This window comes from Aedes albopictus, chromosome 2, assembly GCF_035046485.1.
Source record: "Aedes albopictus strain Foshan chromosome 2, AalbF5, whole genome shotgun sequence".
Classification (NCBI taxonomy): Eukaryota; Metazoa; Arthropoda; class Insecta; order Diptera; family Culicidae; genus Aedes; species Aedes albopictus.
Window position 1 is genome coordinate 109,593,242 of NC_085137.1, and position 19,838 is coordinate 109,613,079.

Below are 19,838 nucleotides of genomic sequence, written 5' to 3' on the forward strand. Positions count from 1 at the left end.
CTCCTGGAGTTTAAGGTATCCTGTAGAATCCTGGGGGTTGGTTCGTCAAGTGGGTCCTTCTTCGTTCCTGATGCTCGCAACTCGGTGGTTTTCTTTCTCCGATGGTTTCCCGGGGCACCAGCTGTTCACTATGAACTTAACTCGGTTGGGTTTGATGCACTACGAATCACTTTTCGCGACACTACTTCCACTTTTTTTCCAGACTGCGCCAGCTTTGCGAGACTTCGCCGAGACTTATAAAAAAAAACATTTATTCAAAAACACTAAACCTAGATTCTACAATTCACACTTAAAACTAAAGTCATTTCACTGTGCCCTAGCCTTTTTATCACTTCGTATACCTAGCGTCAGCGTTTGCCATCCGGTCCGTTGGTGCGTCGTCGGTCACGTTGTCTCCGTTTCGATTCTGCTGCGTTGACGATTGCGTATCGATCGGTGTCACTGCCGGTCGATCAGCCAAAATCCAACCTGTTGGTTGTTGCTAAGCGGTGCATGCCTATGATGATGAATGTGTGGCACCGCCTGGGTTGTACGATCGGTGCGGGTTGTTTATGTTGATGGACGAGGAGCGCCGCCTGGGTGTAAGGGGCGGTGCGGTAGCCTATGTTGGTGGAAGTGGGCGCCGTCCGGGTGTAACGTGCATAACTTGTGCCCTCTCGCTGTATTCTGAGTGAGTTAGCTATGCCATCAATGGCTGTCTAAGAGTATCCAAAAACTCCCTCGAATCTGCAAGCGTAATCAGAGATCCACCGGAGCCATTATGATTGAAAATCATGCTCGCCCCGAACAAAAACAAAATTGAAAAAAATCAGGGTCGCCTAATTTTCCGGAAAACTCCAGTGGAAAACAAACATTTTACACAAACACCACCTACTCTGAAAAATCATAACTCAAAAACGAAGCATCGTAGACACATTTTTTTTGTGAAATCATAAGCAAGTTTATTCAGCAATTCCTAGACGTATTTCTGGAGGAAATCCTGGAGAATTTTCTGGACAAATTCCTGGCAGAATCCTTGGAGAAGTTGATGGAGAAATTTTTGAAGGAGGCATCCCTGGAGAATATGCTGGAGTTATGCCTGGAACATTAGAGAAATTTCTGATGCAATTCCAAGATAAATTTCTAGAAGAATTCCCATAGGAATTTCTGGAGGAATTCCAGGAGGAATTCTTGAAGGAATTCTTGGAGGAATTTCTGGAGGAATTACTGGAGGGATCTCGCGGAAGAATCCTTAGAGGAATCGCTGAAGGAATTTCTCGAATATTCCTGGAGGAATTCCTGGTGAAATAACTCCTGGACGGATTTCTAGAGGAAGCCCTGGAGTTCAAATTCATGGATTATTTCATGGAGGTAACCTGCAAGACTTTCCGAATGAATCCCTTGGAAAAATTCCTATAGAATTTCCTGAAGAATCTCCTGAAAGAATATCTGCAGCAATCTCTGAAGGATTTCCTGCAGAAATTCCTGGAGGAATGCTGTAGGAATTTCCGAAGAAATCCGAAAAAAAATTCCTGGATCAATTTCTGAAGAAATTTCTGTAGGAATTTCTCTATAAATACCTGGGGTAAATCTTAGTGGAATTCCTGGAGGAGTCCATGGAGAAATGTCTGGATGAAATCCTGGAGGAATACCTGGGATAATTCCTAGATAAATTCCCAGAGAAATTTCTGGGGGAATTTCTGAAGGAATCATTGGAGGATTTTCTGGAGGATTCCTGAAGAAATCCTTGAAGGAATTCCTAGAGGAATCTCAGGAGAAATTCATGCAGGAAGGAACCCCTGGTTTTTCTCTTGTAATAATTACTGTAAAATCTCCGGAAGGAATTTCTGGGGGAATTTGTTAAGGAGCCCCTGGAGAAATTGCGGTAGTAATTTCTGAGGGCATTCCTATATGAATTCCTGGAGGACTTTCTGAAGGTATTCCTGGGGTATTTCTGAAGAAACCCCTTAAGGACGTCCTGGGAAAATTCTTAGAGCAATTCTTGGAAAGAAACCTAGAGGAACTTCCGGACAAGTTCCAGGCGGAATCCCAGCAGGAATTCCTGGACAAATCTCTATAGGAAATGTTGGGGAAATTCCATGGAACTATTCATGGAAGAATTCCAGGAGGAATCCTTTAATCAATTCTTTGAGGAATCCTTCAATGAATTGCTGGAAGAATTTCCAGAGGAATTCTGGAAGGAATCCATGGAGAAATTTCTGACGAAATTCCTAGAGGAGTTCTAAGAGGAATTTCTGGTGGAGTTCTAGGAAAAAAATCCAGAGGAACTTCTGGAGGAATTTCAGGACGAATTTCAGAAGGAATTTCTGGAAGACTTACTGGAGGAATCATCGGTGGAATTTCTGGAGGAATGTGTAGAGGAAACCGTGGAAAACAAATCCCTGGATTAATTCTTGGAGGAAACACTGGAAGGATTTCTGGAGGAATTCCTAGAAGAATTTCTGAAAGAATTGCTTTACGAATTTCCGAAGAAATTCCTCGAATAACTCCTGGATCCATTCCTGAATAAATTCCCGGAGGTATTCATGAAGAAATACCTGGGGTAACTCCTGGTGAAATTCGTGGTAGAACTCCTGGAGGAGTCCCTGGAGAAATGCCTGGATGAAATCCTGGAAGAATGCCAGGAGGAATACCTGAAATAATTCTTGAATGAATTCCGGGAAGAATTTCTGGGGATTTTTTTTAAAAGAATCCCTTTAGGATTTCCTGGAGGATTCCTGAAAAAATATTTGAAGGAATTCCTAGAGAAGTCTCAGGAGGAATTTATGCAGGAATCCCAGGAAGAATTATGGGAATAATTCTTGGATTAACTCCGGGAGGAATTCTTGGGGGAATTTCTTGATGAATCCCTAGAGGATTTTCTAGATAAATTATTGGGGAAATTGCGGTAGTAATTTCTGAAGGAATCCTGGAGGTATCCCTACAGAAATCTCTGGAGGTACTTCTGGAGGAATGCCTGGAGAAACCCCTGGATAAATTCCTGGAGACATGCCTGTAGCAATTCCTGGAGGAATCTCGAAAAATTCCTTAAGAAATCCCTGGAGGAAACCCTGGAGAATTTCCTTGAAGAATCCCTGAAGAAATTCCTGGAGCAATCTCTACATAAATGCCTAGATGAATTCCTGGTGGAGGCTTTGGAAGAATTCTGGGAGGGACCTCTAGAAGAACTCCCGCTGCAATCTCTAGATGAATTCCTAGAGAAATCCCGGGATGAGTTCATGGAGAAACTCCCTGGAGAAATTTCTGAAAAAACTCTTGAAAAATTCCTAGAGGAATCCCTAGAGAAATTTCTAGAGAAATTCTTGTAAGAACCCCTGGGAAAATTCTTGGAGGAATCCCTGAAGCAATTCTGGAGGAACCGCAGGAGGAATGCCTGGAAAGTTCTGGACAAATTCCTTCCGGAATCCCAGGAAGAATTCCTGGATAAATTTGTAAAGGATTTTTTGGGAAAATTCTGTGGAACTATCCCTGGAAGAATTCCTGGAGGAATTCTTGAATGAATCTCTGGAGGAATCTCGAGAGAAATTCTGGAAGCAATAACTGGAGGAATTTCTGAAGAAACTCCAAGAGAAATTTCTGAAGAAATTCCAAGAGAAATTTCTGAAGAAATTCCAAGAAAAATTTCTAGAGCGATTCCCAGAGGAATTTTTGGAGGAATTCCTGGAGGAATTGCGGTAGTAAATTCTGAAGTAATTCCTATGGGAGTTCCTGGATCAATTCCTGGAGGACTTTCTGAAGGGATTCTTAGGGTAATTCTTAAGAAACCACTTGAGGAATTTCTGGAGGCATCTTCAGATGAATTTCTAGAGAATTACTTGGAAGAATCTCTGGGGGAGTTCTTGGAAAGAAACCTGGAGGAATCCCTGAAACAATTTCTGGAGGAACCTCAGGAGGAATACCTGGACAAATCTTTATAGGAAATCTTGGGGAAATTCCGTGGAACTATTCATGGAAGAACGCCAGGAGGAATCCCTAAATGAATACCTTGAGGAATCGCTGAAAGAATCTCTAGAGGAATTCTGGAAGAAATCCATGGAGAAATTTCTGAAGGAATTCCTGGGTAAATTTCCAGAGAAATTCATAAAGGAATTTCTGGTGGAGTTCAAGGTGGAATTTCCATAGGAATTTCTGGAGGAATTATTGCAGGAATTATCGTTGGAATTTCTGGAGGGATCCATGAAATAAATCCTGGATGAATGTGTAGAGGAAATCCTAGTGAAGATGTTCCTGGATTAACTCTTGGAGAAAACCCTGGAAGAATTTTCCGAGGAATTCATGGAAGAATTCCTGGATCCATTCATGAATAAATTCCCGGAGGAATTCCTGAGGAAATACCTAGGGTAATTCCTGGAAAAATTCTTAGTAGAACTTTTGCAGGAGTCCCTGGAGAAATGCCTGAATAAAATCCTAGTGGAATGCCAGGAGGAATACCTGGAATAATTCTTGAAAAAAATCCAGGAGGAATTTCCGAAGGAACTCCTTGAGAAGTTCCTGGTTGAATCTCAATATTTATTCCTGATGAAATACAAAGTTCGATTTCTGAGGGAACTCCAGGAGGACCCAGACAACCAGTAATCGTATAAGATGTTGCATAAGATGATAACGTGGAGGTCATATGCGTGCATGCCTCCATTTAGGCGCATGTAAAATGTACGCTTATCGCCTCCACTTTAACATGTTATGCAACATCTTATACGATCACTGGTTGACTGGGAAATTTCTGAAGAATTCTCAGAGGAAATACTTAAGAAACCGCTGAAATTCCTGAGGAAATCCTTAAATCGTGAATTGATTCCTGGAGGAATTTCTGAAGGAATCCCAACAAGAGTTCTTGCAAGAAATTTTTAAAATAGGTAATCCCGGAATTCGTTTTTGAAAGAATAACAGAAGAAATTTCCGGTGAATCGCAGGATTAACTCTTGAAGTAATTTCTGAAGAAACCCTATGAGGAATCCCGGAAGCAACCCCATGAAGAACTCTTCATGGAATCTCAGGAGAGCTTTCTTAGCGAATATCTGGAAGAATTTTTGTAGGAATATGCCTGGATAAAAAAATAGAGGAAATCAATGTCTGCAGTTATTGTTGAAGGAATACTAGGATCCCTGAAGTTTTTTGTACAATTTTTTTCAAGCAATTCTTGGAGTATTTTTTTAGTAATCTCTAAGAAAAAATTAAAAAAAAAATCAGGAATACATTCCGGTAGAAATACTTCGAATCATGCCAGATGTAATTATTGGAGCAATCTCTAGTGTAATTCTGGAAGGCATATATGGAGAAATCCCTGTAGAGAAATTGTAAAACACTAAAATGTCCTAAACACGCCATTTAGCCTTGGTTTTATCATTATCTTATATAATTTTATTTAATATAATTATTTTTTGTGTGTTCAATGATCTAAAAACTCACTTTTATTGGCCTTTCGGACATTTTTGTGTTTTACAATTTGTTTGGAGCTTAAATATGACTAAACCTGTAACTAGATTGCATTTATACTTCTCATGGTTCACTTGGCAACATACAACATGGTAAAATATGTGCAAAAACGTTGTACTAATTCACACAAAACAGTAAACTTTGAACGCTATTTAAAAAAAATCATCAAATATCATGTCGGTGAAAAAAATTTACACGAAAGCTTATGTATTTTTTAGATGATCGCCGATGAAAAAACTTGCCCGAACTTGCCCGACTGCAAGAACGTCCTATATACATTATGCGTGATTTTCAGGAACTTTCTAAGAAAAATCAATGCATATTTTGTTTTTTCCAACTAATTTATTTTACATATGTTTTATTTTAGTATTTTTCATTATTATAACTCGAAAACGGACATTAAATTTGTTTACAAACGTAATTTAATGAAAAAAAACTCGATTTTAGGTAGGTATTTTATAAAACGACTAATATCTCAAGAACAGTAGGCTTTGGAAATTTGACGTCTTCGGCAAACTTTTTTAGCATAAATAGCCGAACAACTTTGCTGAAGACACCATGCCGCTAAAATGAAAGATGGCCAAAATGGCTTATAGGACTTTTATGCGAATAACGTAAGAAAAATATGCTACCGTTCAGAATATCGACCTTGTTCATAGAAATATTTTCTCTGAAGACACCAAGTGCGTATCTCGACGAGCTAGAGGTTTTTTCCGTGTATTTTCAATCCTGCCCCAGTGTGAGACGTGGCTGCTTGGTGCATAAAAAGTACCAAGGACTAAGTAGAAAAGCGTCGTCAAGAAAACAACAGCTCATTGTTTATTACATAAATGAGCCATCAGCGATCAATGATCATTCTTTATTATTTACACCACTTAACATACCCTCCATATGTTTGACAATTCTCAGTTCATTTGACAGATCACTAAAGACAAAACATATCTTATACTTTACGGCAGCACTATTACGATAAACGGAGATACTTTCATCACGGATCCTTGCTAATAGCTGACAACAATGTGACTCTTCAAATACCTCCAGGATAAACCTGTGGTAAAATAAATGGATTCATCCTTGCATTGAATATACTATTTACAAACTACCCAACAAACATTATTGCAGTACAACAGATGAATAAGACGCTATTAAGCTTGATTTTGAACACTTTTGGCTGAGTAAGCTGTTATTCAGCTATTATTGTTACTTGGGTACCCCGGGTCCCACAATCCTTAATCCGGGCCTGCCTGGTTTAATAGAATAGAATACAGTAGAGGAGCAAAAATTGTTTTTTTTTTGCTATTACATTGGGAAAACGTTAACTTTTCACTGAGCAGAAGAGCGCTTTTTTTTTTACCTCCCCTGTTGGGGAATTTAAGCCACTGCGTCCAATAAGCTGAACTTTTGTGGCATGTCCCGTTTTGATATTCGCATCTAGCCAGCTAATTACCATGTGTCAAGTAATCAGCTTCTGCCACGACGCGTCGTCTCCCAGTCAGGTGCAATGGAATTAATAAACCCCAAGACCTTCCCAGGTTCTGCAGACCAGATCTCACTGGGTTGCAAGCAACCACTATTTAGAAACCTTTGCCTGCGCATGTATAAAGCACCACAACTGCAAAGCAGATGTTCCGAGGTTTCACGTTCCGTATTACAGAAACGACAGATATCACTCTGAATCTGGCCAATATTTTTCAAGTGATACCTGCTCGGACAGTGTCCAGTTACTAGGCCAGTGTATGTACATAGAGCTCTCTTGTTGAGCTCTAAAACGGCCTACTTTTTTTCATAAAACAAAAATGCGGAAAAGTACTCGTTGCAAAACCCATTTTTTTTCAGCACTCGCCGTATTTATCCAACTCGGCCAGCCTCGTGCTGTACGACTCGTGCTGCAAAAAACATCATTTTGCAACTTATTGCATAAATACAGTGTATCAAACAATTGTCCGTACAGCAATTTTTTGGTCAAAATTATTTTCCATTAAAATGATTATAACTTTTTTATACGTCAATCAAAAACGCTGAAATTTTGACCAATCATAAGTCTTATATTGAAGCTCCATTGGTGAAATTTTGAGCGAGATTCGAATAAGTTTTCTGAAAGTTATAGAACTTTTAGTAAAACTTAAAAGATTTTTGAACACATTTTTAAACCTTTATATCTCTATATGTAGTCGATGAAACTTTTTCGATATTTTTTGAGTTACAGCTTATACCTAAGGCTTTCATATGCAGCTTTGTTTGAGGTTTTATTTTCACTACAAAAAATATAAAAAATCTGTATACATTCATATTATTATTTGGAAATTTATCATATTTTGATCAATAAAAGTGCCAAGTGTTTTCAACTTTTTTAAACTCTCTTAATGTAATATTTGTATACAGGACCTGCTAAACTACGTATGAAGAGTAGGTCCTATGCATTTTTGTTCAGTTAATGCACTTTTATTGGTGGAAAACGTTTGGCAGATTATATGTGCAAAATATGGTAATTTTTTAATTAACGTCAACTACATAAGCAAATTTTTCATATTTTTTGTAGTGAATATAAAACCTCAAACATAGCTGCACATGAAAGCCTTAGGTTTAAGCTGTAACACAAAAAAAATTGAAAAAGATTAATCAAGTACAAATTGAGATATAATGTTTTACAAATGTGTTCAAAAATCTTATAAGTTTTACTAAAAGTTCTACAACTTTCAGAAAACTTATTCGATCTCGTTCAAAATTTCACCAATGGAACATTAATATATAATTCACGATCGGTCAAAATTTCAGCTTTTCTGATTGACGCATAAAAAAGTTATAAACATTTGAATGAAAATTTTTTTTGACAAAATAATTGCTGTACGGACAATTGTTTGATACACTGTAGCTATTTTGCATTTGCAGTATTTATTGTACAACCCAATTGAAAATCTTCTTTTTTCTACGCGTTGCATAAATAGCTAGGAACACCGTATTTTTCAACAGTCGTCTTCGACAACTAATAACACTAGTTTACAGCATTTTTGAACTCGGTAAGCTGATGATCATTTTTGGTGTAGAATCATGCCCTGAGTTCGAAAACGCGAAGGAAAAAAATTACAGTAGAGCGGAAATTTTTTCGACTTTCCATACAAGGGTGATGATTTGAAATCGATTTTTGTTCTATTTTTAAGCAAAGTCGCTCACTTCAAACATCTCATTCTCCGTAATCAATGCTCCGATTGAGCTGAAATTTTTACTGTAACTCGCCTACATATGATATGTCAAATAAACGTCGAGAAAGAATTTTTAGGTTGGTTTTTTCTTATTGAAAAAAAAAAAATACATTTCTTCAAAAAATTTTGGCAATTTTGCTAAAATTTAAGAAGATCGTCCCTAAAACTCGCCAATATCTTGAATTTCATGAATCTGATGCGAAACCTGTATTCAGATGATCGAATGGTATTGTATTCAGCTTTTTATTTATGGAAAAAGATTTAAAATTGGTTGAACAAAACGCAAGATATTCTAATTTTCGTAAATTACATATTTTGAAAAGTTTCAAAACTCAATATTGAGCTAAAACTCAAAAACTGTTCTACTTAAAATTTTTTGAAGGTCGGTTTCGAAATTAGCACTAAATTGTGCTTCAAAAATTTTGATCGTTGACAGAAGTTCACGACTTTCGTTTTATTTTGTAAACTTGTGTAATAGATGGATGAATCATTCACATAGTAGGTATGCAAAAACCATCACACATATCTTTCCTTTTAACACCAGGTTTGCTCTTAAGCCCGTAGAAAATAATTATGTATCATGTCGTCATTAAGTGGGGCGATGGTGAGAGGACACTCCAGCAATGCGGCATCAACGGAACCACCGCCACTGCAACTTATATTAGCCCCATCATAAATATCGATAAGCACATTGGTTGCGAGCGCGGTAATGGTTACGGCTGCATCGATTAACGCTTGAGATAGCAATCGCTGCTGCCGCGCAGTAAACAAACCAGCTATAGCGGTTATCTCAGTAGAGCAATGTTGAAAAGAGTTGAACTTTGGACAATTTGTCATTGCTTTTAAGAAGTTGAATCATAGGCAAGATCAATCGTCGGCAACTTAATAAACCACTTGAGGTGAGTATGAATCAGATGTATCAACGGATATCGAATGGTAGGATTATTCAATGCATTACTAAATGGGCTGAGAACTATGACAATTTATGGAGATTAGCTCACATTTAAACATATATCTGCAGAAGTGTAACCTAATTTGCGCTTCAAACGACATGGAGCCGCTAGAACTTGGAGTCTTAGTGTGCTCTAGGCAGAACCGGAATCAGCAAGACTGCAATGCCTGAAAAAAGCTGAGTGCGTTCATTTAGAGCAATTTTGCCATTTCCAGGTACGATGTGTTGGAATGTACTGGAACTATAAACGAGATCATGTCGAAGGACGAGAAACAGGGTATTGAAAGCTGGAAGCTGCGTTTTGACGAACAACTGATTTAACAATAGCTATAAGTCCATTTTCACGTTGTTAATTTAAAGCTCGAAAGATTGCGAAAGCGTCTAGAGATCAATCTCGAAACATGAAATGCAAAACATATTGTTAATACTGCTGAGATAGAGGGTTGACTCGTCTGGAAAGTTGTAGCTTCACGTGCCCAGGTGCGAATCGAATGCAGGACTATAAATTTGCTAGAATCAGGCATCGTAGATTTGATTCCCACCGGAGCATGTGGATATACTTTTGCTATTTAAATTTCAATTCGTTAATCAAAAACGTACTTCTCACTTGGTTTTAAAACTTAAACTGGTTTTAAAACTCTTGGGGAAAGTTGCAACTGGCAATCCAGTACAAATCATATACTTTTGTATCGGTTCATTAAACCACATGTCACAAATGCTTAACCGCCTTTCAAACCACTGTGTGTAAATATTAAAAAAATAAAAACATTGCCTTACCACCAACTAGTAATCAAATACTAACAACTACCATGAAACTTCAGAAAGTCAGGTTATTCTGGTGACGGAGTTTTGCATATTGCATTTTAGAGTTTTATTAGCCACCATCTGATACCGCGCGCCAAACGTTGTTCTCCGAGCCAAGCGTAAAGATTGCCTGCACCAACCAGCGAGTGTATAAATAAGCAATTTATTTTATGATTATTATTAATTCATTTTCAGACTGCACCGATTAAAGCGGCAAATTTACTGTTCCGTGGTTCTCGGATGTCGATACAGATTCGAGAGGAGCAGAAGCAAACTTGTGAATGAACTTTGGTGGAAGCGTTATCGGAATGGGTAGCGGTCGGTTGGCCGATGCCGAGAGGGATCCATTCTCAATCAAACAGTAATTTAAATTAATGACATTCGAATTTGATTGTGGACCAGATCAGGCCGGGTTTTGATTGGAATCGATTCCCTGCTATCCAATTGCATGCACATACTGACCGACCCTCTAATGGAACTTATTTACAAAGTAATTTTCATGTCAAATGTACATATTCCCAGCGACAGGCTATTTTATGCACCTCCCGTGTATCGAGGCGCGTGATGCGAGTGTCCATTAACTGGTTCTCTAATTAAGTTAATCAGCGTCATCGAATCAATTGAAGTGTAGAAATACACCTCGTCCGTATGGTGTGAGAACGTGCGAAAAATATCGAATCCCTTGGAGAAATGCTTTGCTTTCAGCTGGGTTGGCCAGTCGGCCGGCTCGGGTGTGGTGTAACTTTTTGCATGGACAACCTACCTAAGACGTAAATTTAATGGAAATGTATGCAAAGGTAATAAAATCAAATGAGCTGCTAGTCCAAAAAAAAACAACAGAAACTGCAAACAAGTCCGTTGGGGCTGATTCACTAGACTGGTTCATTGTGTTGACTTGTTTGACTTGGCTATTCGGCTTTGCATTCAAGATAGCAGTTAAGCCCGTTCAATACGGATAGGCTATTTGCACCGTGTGGGGTATATCTAGTGTTTCAAAAGGTTGATAAAAAAGTCAATAATTATTTGGTTATTTTGGGTATAATCGGCAGGTTTGTTCTCTTCGTCATGGGGGGTTTTTGTTGACCAAATTACCTGAAACTTGGTAGTTATATTCTGCTTCGTTGGCAAAGATTTGAGGCCAACTTTGAATTCAACAGCTTTCAAAAAACTCCCTGACTAAGAGAACAAAACGGCTGAAAATACGCAATTTCCCCTTTTTTCACAAAATCGAGATTACTAATTGCGATGCAAAATAGTAATTCGATAACCAAGAAGGAGCGTCCAACAAAACTTCAGGAGCGACTACATTGCGACGGTGCGTCCCAAGTGTCTGTTCAAACCAAAGTGCGGTTCAAACTGCGTCTACTCTATTACATCCATCGTATATAAAAGTATAACGCATGAAATACTATATGCGTCGGAGAGATCTAAGGCTGCATATCCAGCATCTCTTAGGTAGCATTAGACCGGATCAAAAACACAAAAGTCAATGAATTCCACGGGGCACTCCTCAGGATTAGCCAAAATATATTGGAAATCGGATGATCCTTTGTGTTTGTGCCGGCACCGGCATGGCGGTTTGTTCAGTTCGATTTAGCAGGTAGCAGGTACTTTCAGTCCTGAGCAGTTACGGTGGTGCAAAGGGCTGAGTTGAAAGATCTCCATCCTGGGAATTGCCAGCCATTGCCTTGGCCTGTGGCCAGGTCAAATTGATGTCGACTTGCTTTATTTCGTTGTTGAGGCTGCGCCGTCATGAACCTTTGTGTCTGCCTCTGCTGCGACGTCATGCTGGGTTCCAATCTAACACTTGCTTGGAGATTTCGTTCCCACCACTGCGTAGAATGTGGCCGAAGTCACCTTCGCTCCCGAATTTCTATCGCTATCGGCTTTTGATGACATTGACGATGAAGCTCCACGTTGGAGGCCCAATTGTGGGCCACCATGCACGAATTATATACCGTAGGCATCTATTGATGGTTTCACTAGCGTACAGTAGCACTTTCGAGTTGAAAACTTGAATTTTGGTGCGTCGATTAAACTGGTTGTTTTGCCCATACATTTCTTAAACTCGCAAAAGCAGCCCTCGCCTTATTGATCTGTGCACCTATGTTGATCTTGGTGCCGCCATCTGTCGCTATTTGGCTACCAAAATATTGGAAGCTTTCAACATTCTCCACTGCTTGCCCAAACCGTAAAGCTGGAAGGGTTGACCGTGTTTACATCTAACGATTTGGTCTTGCTGACGTTGATAGTAAGACTTGCCGCAGAGGAGTGATCGGCAAGATCTCGAGCTTACTATGCATATCAGAGCGCTGTTGAGCTAGGAGAGTAGCGTCATTCGAACTGGCTGATTTAGGTGCAACTTTAGGTGCTCCATGATAATGAGGTGCCACAGCAACCCACGATTTGATTCACGATCAATCTCACCCACCAGAATCTTGTCGATTACGATGAGGAACAGTAGCGCCGTAGGGTGGCGCTAATTTCAAAAAATCTCTCCGATATATGATTTCCCAAGTGGAAAGTGATCTACTAGTCGAAATAAGTGAGCTGTACAAAAATGAGCGATTTCGGTTGATGTTTAGGGGTGGCGCAAAGGGTTCGAGTGAAATTTTTGCTAGAACAAACTTTCAAAAAATATTTCAAATTTAATTTTCAAACTTATTTTTTCTAGACTAAATCGGTGATTCTAGAATCCAATTGGGCCAAATTTGTGCTCAAAATTGCGATATCTCTACTGGTTTCCGAGATATTTAAAAAAATGTTATATTTTGGTACCCAACCCAAAAAATACTAAAAAACGACCTTTTTTTCAAATATCTCAGAAACCAGTAAAGATATTGCAATTTTGAGCACAAATTTGGCCCAATTGGGTTCTAGAATCACCGATTTAGTCTAAAAAAATTAAGCTTGAAAATTAAATTTGAAATATTTTTTGAAAGTTTGTTCTAGCAAAAATTTCACTCGAACCCTTTGCGCCACCCCTAAACATCAACCGAAACCGAAATCAACAGCTCACTTATTTAGACTAGTAGATCACTTTCCACTTGGGAAATCATATATCGGAGAGATTTTTTGAAATTAGCCCCACCCTACAGTACCCAAGCAACACACGAAGGCATTAACAAGTTACTATAATTTTTTTACAACTATATTGAAAGTTCTGCCGTTTGAACCAATCGTCTTAATAACGACTCATTAAATCAAAATATAATGTATGAATACACAAGTTTACAAAATAAATCGAAAGTCGTGAACTTCTGTCAACGACCAAAATTTTTGAAGCACAATTTAGTGCTGATTTCGAAACCGACCTTCAAAAAATTTAAAGTAGAACAGTGTTTGAGTTTTAGCTCAATATCGAGTTTTGTAACTTTTCAAAATATGTAATTTACTAAAATTTAAATAAATTGCGTTTTGTTCAACCAATTATAAATCTTTTTTCATAAATTAAAAGCTGAATACAATACCATTCGATCACCTGAATACAGATTTTGCGTCAGATTGATGAAATTCAAGATATTGGCGAGTTTTAGAGACGATCTCTTAAATTTTAGCAAAATTCCCACAATTTTTTGAAGAAATGTATTTTTTTCAATAAGAAAAAACCAACTTAAAAATTCTTTCTCGACGTTTATTTGACATATCATATGTAAGCGAGTTACAGTAAAAATTTCAGCTTAATCGGAGCATTGATTGCGGAGAATGAGATGTTTGAAGTGAGCGACTTTGCTTAAAAATAGAACAGAAATCGATTTCAAATCATCAACCTTGTATGGAAAGTCGAAAAAATTTCCGCTCTACTGTAATTTTTTTCCTTCGCGTTTTCGAACTCAGGGCATGATTCTACACCAAAAATGCTCATCAGCTTACCGAGTTCAAAAATGCTGTAAACTAGTGATATTAATTAATTTAAAATTTTCAACAATTATGCCAAATTAAAATAAAATAACATAGTAAATTTTCATGTGCATGTGCACACCTAGACAACATATTATTTAGACTCTAAGAAAAATCTAAACCAAATAATATAAATACGACACTAAGTCATTTTCTTCTGGTTGACTCCAGGCCTAGTTTTCACTGCGTACTGTGCAAAAAGATAGGACAATGGTCAAGTAATGATTCCGCAATCCGCATCAAAGTTACTTGAGCAGTTCGCAGATGGCAAAGGAAAAAACACTCAAATCAATGAAAGAAGCAATTTATTATTTTTATTGAAATAATAATAGAACGATTACCGACATGCAGATCAGCCGAATCTTCGGAAATTGTTCCGTTTGCAATAAACAAAATAAAAAACCGACACAAATATGGACGTCATCGATGATTTCAAAGGATTTTGAGCCCGTTTGCCTCGAAGCTATGGTCGTTCCGCGTCGCCTTGTTGGGCGGCGTTATTAAAGTTGACCGATACAAAACAAAGCCACAGCCATGGCCACATCATTCAGGCCGTCGTCATCTTCATTGTGGGTAAAGTTGTCGTATGACGGAATGTTCAAATAAACTGGTAGACCCGTTCTCATTTCTCCGTTGTTCTTGGCGATGCCTTCTGGCTGGCATTGTACTTTTATTGTTGTAATTCTTGCTGCTGCTGATGCACATCCTAACGCGTTCAGAAAATAAAACATCTCATGATCGTCATCGATAATGGAACGTCACCCAGCTGCTTCATCCGGGTCACATAAGCACTAGGATGGCCTCCGGATTACTCCGCTTCCAGATGCAGCAAATGGTGCTCCTCGGAGGAACTCTTTCTAATCACCGGATGACCAACATTCGTTGTGTGTTTCACTGCAAGCAAAAAGTACAAAGTTCAATACATAGATTGATTTAGAGATCTATAATGGATTGTTCGCACTTACCTGAAGCAGTTTTGGTATATTTTGGCAATATTTATGGTCGCAAAACTTTTTTTACCATACTTTTCGCAGTTTGCGCCCCTTCTCTCAAAAGTCTTCGTTATGTTCTAAATTAGTTCCAATTGTAACAAGATTATAACAGTCAACACAAATGTTTTGGTTTTTAATTCGTTGTAACTGAGATTGGTTGCAACAAGCAGATTTATCTCAGTTATAAATTGGTTCCGCAAGTTTAGACTATCGATGACGTTTATATTGATCTCATTAGCAGGTTTTAATAGGTTTTAATATAGTTTCACATTTTTTAGTTTTCAGAATCCGAATGAAAACATCCGGAATCACATTATAACTATTTAATAACTCATTGTTTCATGAAAACTCATTTGCAACTTGTTTGCAACGACGATCATTTCTAATTAAGTTGCAGGTGCTACTTGGGTAGCGGTTGTAGTATATTCTTGCCTCACTTCAGCAACGACCCGGATGGGATCGAACAAGACACCGTTGTACAGGACTCTGCACGAATATGTCATGTACTGTGCTTCAATGAGGCCCCGGCCGATGATTTTCTCAAGGATACCCTTGTACCTGAGGGCTTTCCACATGTTTTCGTGATTGAGACAGTCGAAAGTTTTTTAGTAATCAATGAGTACCAGGATGAAACGGAGCGTGGCAATATGGCCCGTACATGATCGTCCGGCACGGTATCCAGTTATGGATCACCTTGCAGAGGACTTTGAGAACGATACACATTAACATGATACCCCGCCAATTATCGCATACAGTCAGGTCACCCTTTTTGGGTAACTTCACTAAGACGCTGTTGCGGGTATAAATACTGTTACTGCATCCAGTCGGCCGGCTATGTCGCGGTTTCCCATATGTTGCAGAACAATTGTTTCAGCAGTTGTGCGGATACTGCGGGGTCAGCTTTGAGCATCTCAGCTGATATGCCATCGACCCCCGGGGCCCTATTCAATTGCATGCTATTAATTGCTGTTGCTATCTCCTGCACCTATGGAGCTTCGGTGTTGCCACGGGTAATGCGTCGAACTAGGGGTCGAAATATCGACCACTTTTGGTGAGTACCGGTATTTCGGTACTGGGCTTTACAGTACCGGTAGTACCGGTAGTACCGGTAAAATATCGGTACTGGAAATTTTTCACTAAATTGAAGAGTAATCTATTTTGCCTATAAAATCAACAATTTACCAGACATATGTGAATTCCGATTTTTAGGGATGTTGTGGAATTTGCTTCGGCAAATCTGAGCGCCTGTTCTCCAGGAGGAGCGGCTCACAACAGCGTCTGATCCCCATGTTAGGGGCCGCTGATCCACGTCCCAGTGCCAGGGAAGGACTCTAAGCTCAACTGTGCACTATGGTCCTCCGGAAAGTAGGGGGTTGGTGTCAGGCCCTACGAGCCAGCCGTAAAAACCATTGTAACGGAAAATCAGCAACAGAACGGCACTTCTCTGACATTATCGACGTCAGGACTTATCGTGACGCCAACATCGACTCCGACCACTATCTGGTGATGGTCAAACTGTGCCCAAAACTCTCCGTCATCAACAATGTATGGTACCGGCGACCGCCACTGAAACAACCGGATGTCGCCTCAGCATACGCGCAGAATCTCGAGGCCGCGTTGGCAGACGAGGGCGAGTTCGACGAGGCCCCTCTAGAGGACTGCTGGAGTACAGTGAAAGCAGCCATCAACGACGCAGCCGAGAGCACCATCGGGTACGTGGAACGGAATCGACGGAACGAATGGTTCGACGAAGAGTGCAAAACGGTTTTGGAGGAGAAGAACGCAGCGAGGGCGGTAATGCTGTAGCAAGGGACCCGACAGAACGTGGAACGTTACAAACAGAAGCGGAAACAACAGACCCGCCTCTTTCGGGAGAAAAAGCGCCGCCTGGAACAAGCGGAGTGTGAAGAAATGGAACTGCTGTGCCGTTCCCAAGAAACACGCAAGTTCTATCAGAAGCTCAACGCATCCCGCAACGGCTTCGTGCCGCGAGCCGAAATATGCAGGGGTAAAAACGGAGGCCTCTTGACGGACGGACGTGAGGTGATCGAAAGGTGGAAGCAGCACTTCGATCAGCACCTGAACGGCGTGGAGAACGTAGGCACGGGAACCCACGGCAACGGAGGAAACGACGACGCCAGTGCATCGGTGGACGGGAATGAACCAACTCCCACGCTGAGAGAAGTTAAGGATGCCATTCATCAGCTCAAAACCAACAAAGCAGCTGGTAAGGATGGCATCGAAACTGAACTCATCAAGATGGGCCCATAAATGTTGGCCACCTGTCTGCATCGGCTGATAGTCAGGATTTGGGAAACCGAACAGCTACCGGAGGAGTGGAAGGAAGGGGTAATCTGCCCCATTCACAAGAAAGGCGACCATTTGGAATGTGAGAACTTCAGGGCGATTACTATTTTGAATGCTGTCATCAAAGTGCTATCCCAGATCATCTTCCGTCGTCTGTCACCTAAAACTAATGAGTTCGTGGGAAGTTTTCAAGCCGGCTTCATCGACGGCCGGTTGACAACAGAGTGTGCAAAGCTGCGTAAGGGTTTCGGGTGAACTATCCAGTTCATTCGAATTTCGCCGGGGACTGCGACAAGGTGACGGACTCTCACGCCTACTCTTCAATATCGCTCTGGAAGGTGTGATGCGACGAGCCGGGCTCAACAGCCGGGGAACGATTTTCACAATATCCGGTCAATTTGTGTGCTTTGCGGACGACATGGACATTATTGCCAGAACATTTGGAACGGTGGCAGAGCTGTACACTGTACTCAAAAACAAAGTACATGCTGGTAGGTGGAACCGAACACGACCGGATCCGTCTGGGTAGTAATGTTACGATAGTCGGGGATACTTTCGAGGTGGTGGAGGAATTCGTCTACCTCGGATCCTTACTGACGGCTGACAACAACGTGAGCCGTGAAATTCGGAGGCGCATCATCAGCGGAAGTCGGGCCTACTACGGGCTCCAGAAGAAACTGCGGTCGAAAAAGATTCACCCACGCACCAAATGCGCCATGTACAAAACGCTAATAAGACCGGTAATCCTCTACGGGCACGAGACATGGACCATGCTCGAGGAGGACCTGCAAGCACTCGGAGTTTTCGAGCGACGCGTGCTAAGGACGATCTTCGGCGGTGTGCAGGAGAACGGTGTGTGGCGGAGAAGGATGAACCACGAGCTCGCTGCACTTTACGGCGAACCCAGCATCCAGAAGGTGGCCAAAGCCGGAAGGATACGGTGGGCAGGGCATGTTGCAAGAATGCCGGACAACAACCCTGCAAAGCTGGTGTTTGCAACTGATCCGGTTGGCACAAGAAGGCGTGGAGCGCAGAGAGCACGATGTACAAAGCGGGTGGAGCGTGACTTGGCGAGCATTGGGCGCGACCGAGAATGGAGAGCGGCAGCCACAAACCGAGTATTGTGGCGTACTATTGTTGATTATGTCTTGTGTTAATGATGTTGAACAAATAAATGTAAGTATGTATGTATGTAGATAAGTTAAATTGCGCTATAGAAATTAATATTGCAACATATAAAATAGAAAAATTCGAGACTTTTTCCCCAGTATCAAAGCTCTACCAAATACCAAGCCAAATTCTTGAACCAGTCTAGTGTAAGAGCAACTGTATCGGATAGGCCCGTGTCTCAGCCATTCACACGCATTTACCTACTGTCTCTAATTACCGCACACCCGAACCGGATTGATACATGATCTATATTTATATATACTTACTTTGCGATCGCCGTTTATCTAATTTGCTCGTAGTTTTACCCATGTCGTTTAACTAACTGTTTCGTACATGACACTTGTTACTGATTAAGAATTCTCATAATTCGAACGGGTGTTGGCTCCAATCATTATGTATTCAGCTCAGTATTTTGGTTTTGCACTTGTTACACACTTATTCAGCCCACTTGGGCACACTTTCTTCGTTTTGCTTTTCCAGGTATAGACCACACGTGACCCGATGCTTCACGGAATTTTCTTCACGGTTCACTTATTTACTGTTAGAAATCTTAAACAATCAGCTTCAAAGCGCACTCTTCTGTTGATAACAAACTCGCCGCACTTAATCAGAAAACAGCAAACAATACAACCGGCATTAAGATAAGGCAGTACCTTCACATTCCCATCCCGAGGTAGATATCAAACGAAACTGCATAGCCAGGATCGTTGTCACCACAGTGAAATGTGATCTTCACAGACTCATTCCGAATAAAAAGTCCCGCCGAAAGCGCACTCCCGAAAAAAGAAGTCTGTTCTTGATTGCAAAGCCGATTATTCCGAGCTTACGAAATGACCCTATCTTCCACAGACAGTCCACACGCCAAAAGCCGACACAAAACAAAACGGCCAAACTAATTGCCTCCATCACCTCGCCCGACTTTGTACAAATACGGTGGGATGATGAGCCACCATCAACAGCAGCAGCAGCAGTCAGGCGATGATACTGCTGTTGTTGAGTGTGGAGAACTTTTGCACGATGAAGCTCATCACGGGTAAGGTAAAGACCCGTGATGCTGAGGGGTGACGAAAGATTCTGAGC

The 19,838-nt window shown here is 40.6% G+C and overlaps 1 protein-coding gene across 5 annotated transcripts in view; it reads right to left on the reverse strand.

The window, feature by feature from the left end:
- Nucleotides 1-19,838, reverse strand: part of LOC109420651 (breast cancer anti-estrogen resistance protein 3 homolog) — a 161,617-nt gene that overhangs the window by 128,155 nt on the left and 13,624 nt on the right. For 3 of the 5 annotated variants that reach the window (XM_029852955.2, XM_029852956.2, XM_062850214.1), the window contains exon 2: nucleotides 19,025-19,360. In XM_029852955.2, the coding sequence (XP_029708815.1) occupies nucleotides 19,025-19,067 (43 nt within the window). In that variant the 5' untranslated portion in view covers nucleotides 19,068-19,360. The remainder of the gene's footprint in view (nucleotides 1-19,024; nucleotides 19,361-19,838) is intronic. The other 2 variants (XM_029852958.2, XM_029852957.2) reach the window with 1 other exon arrangement.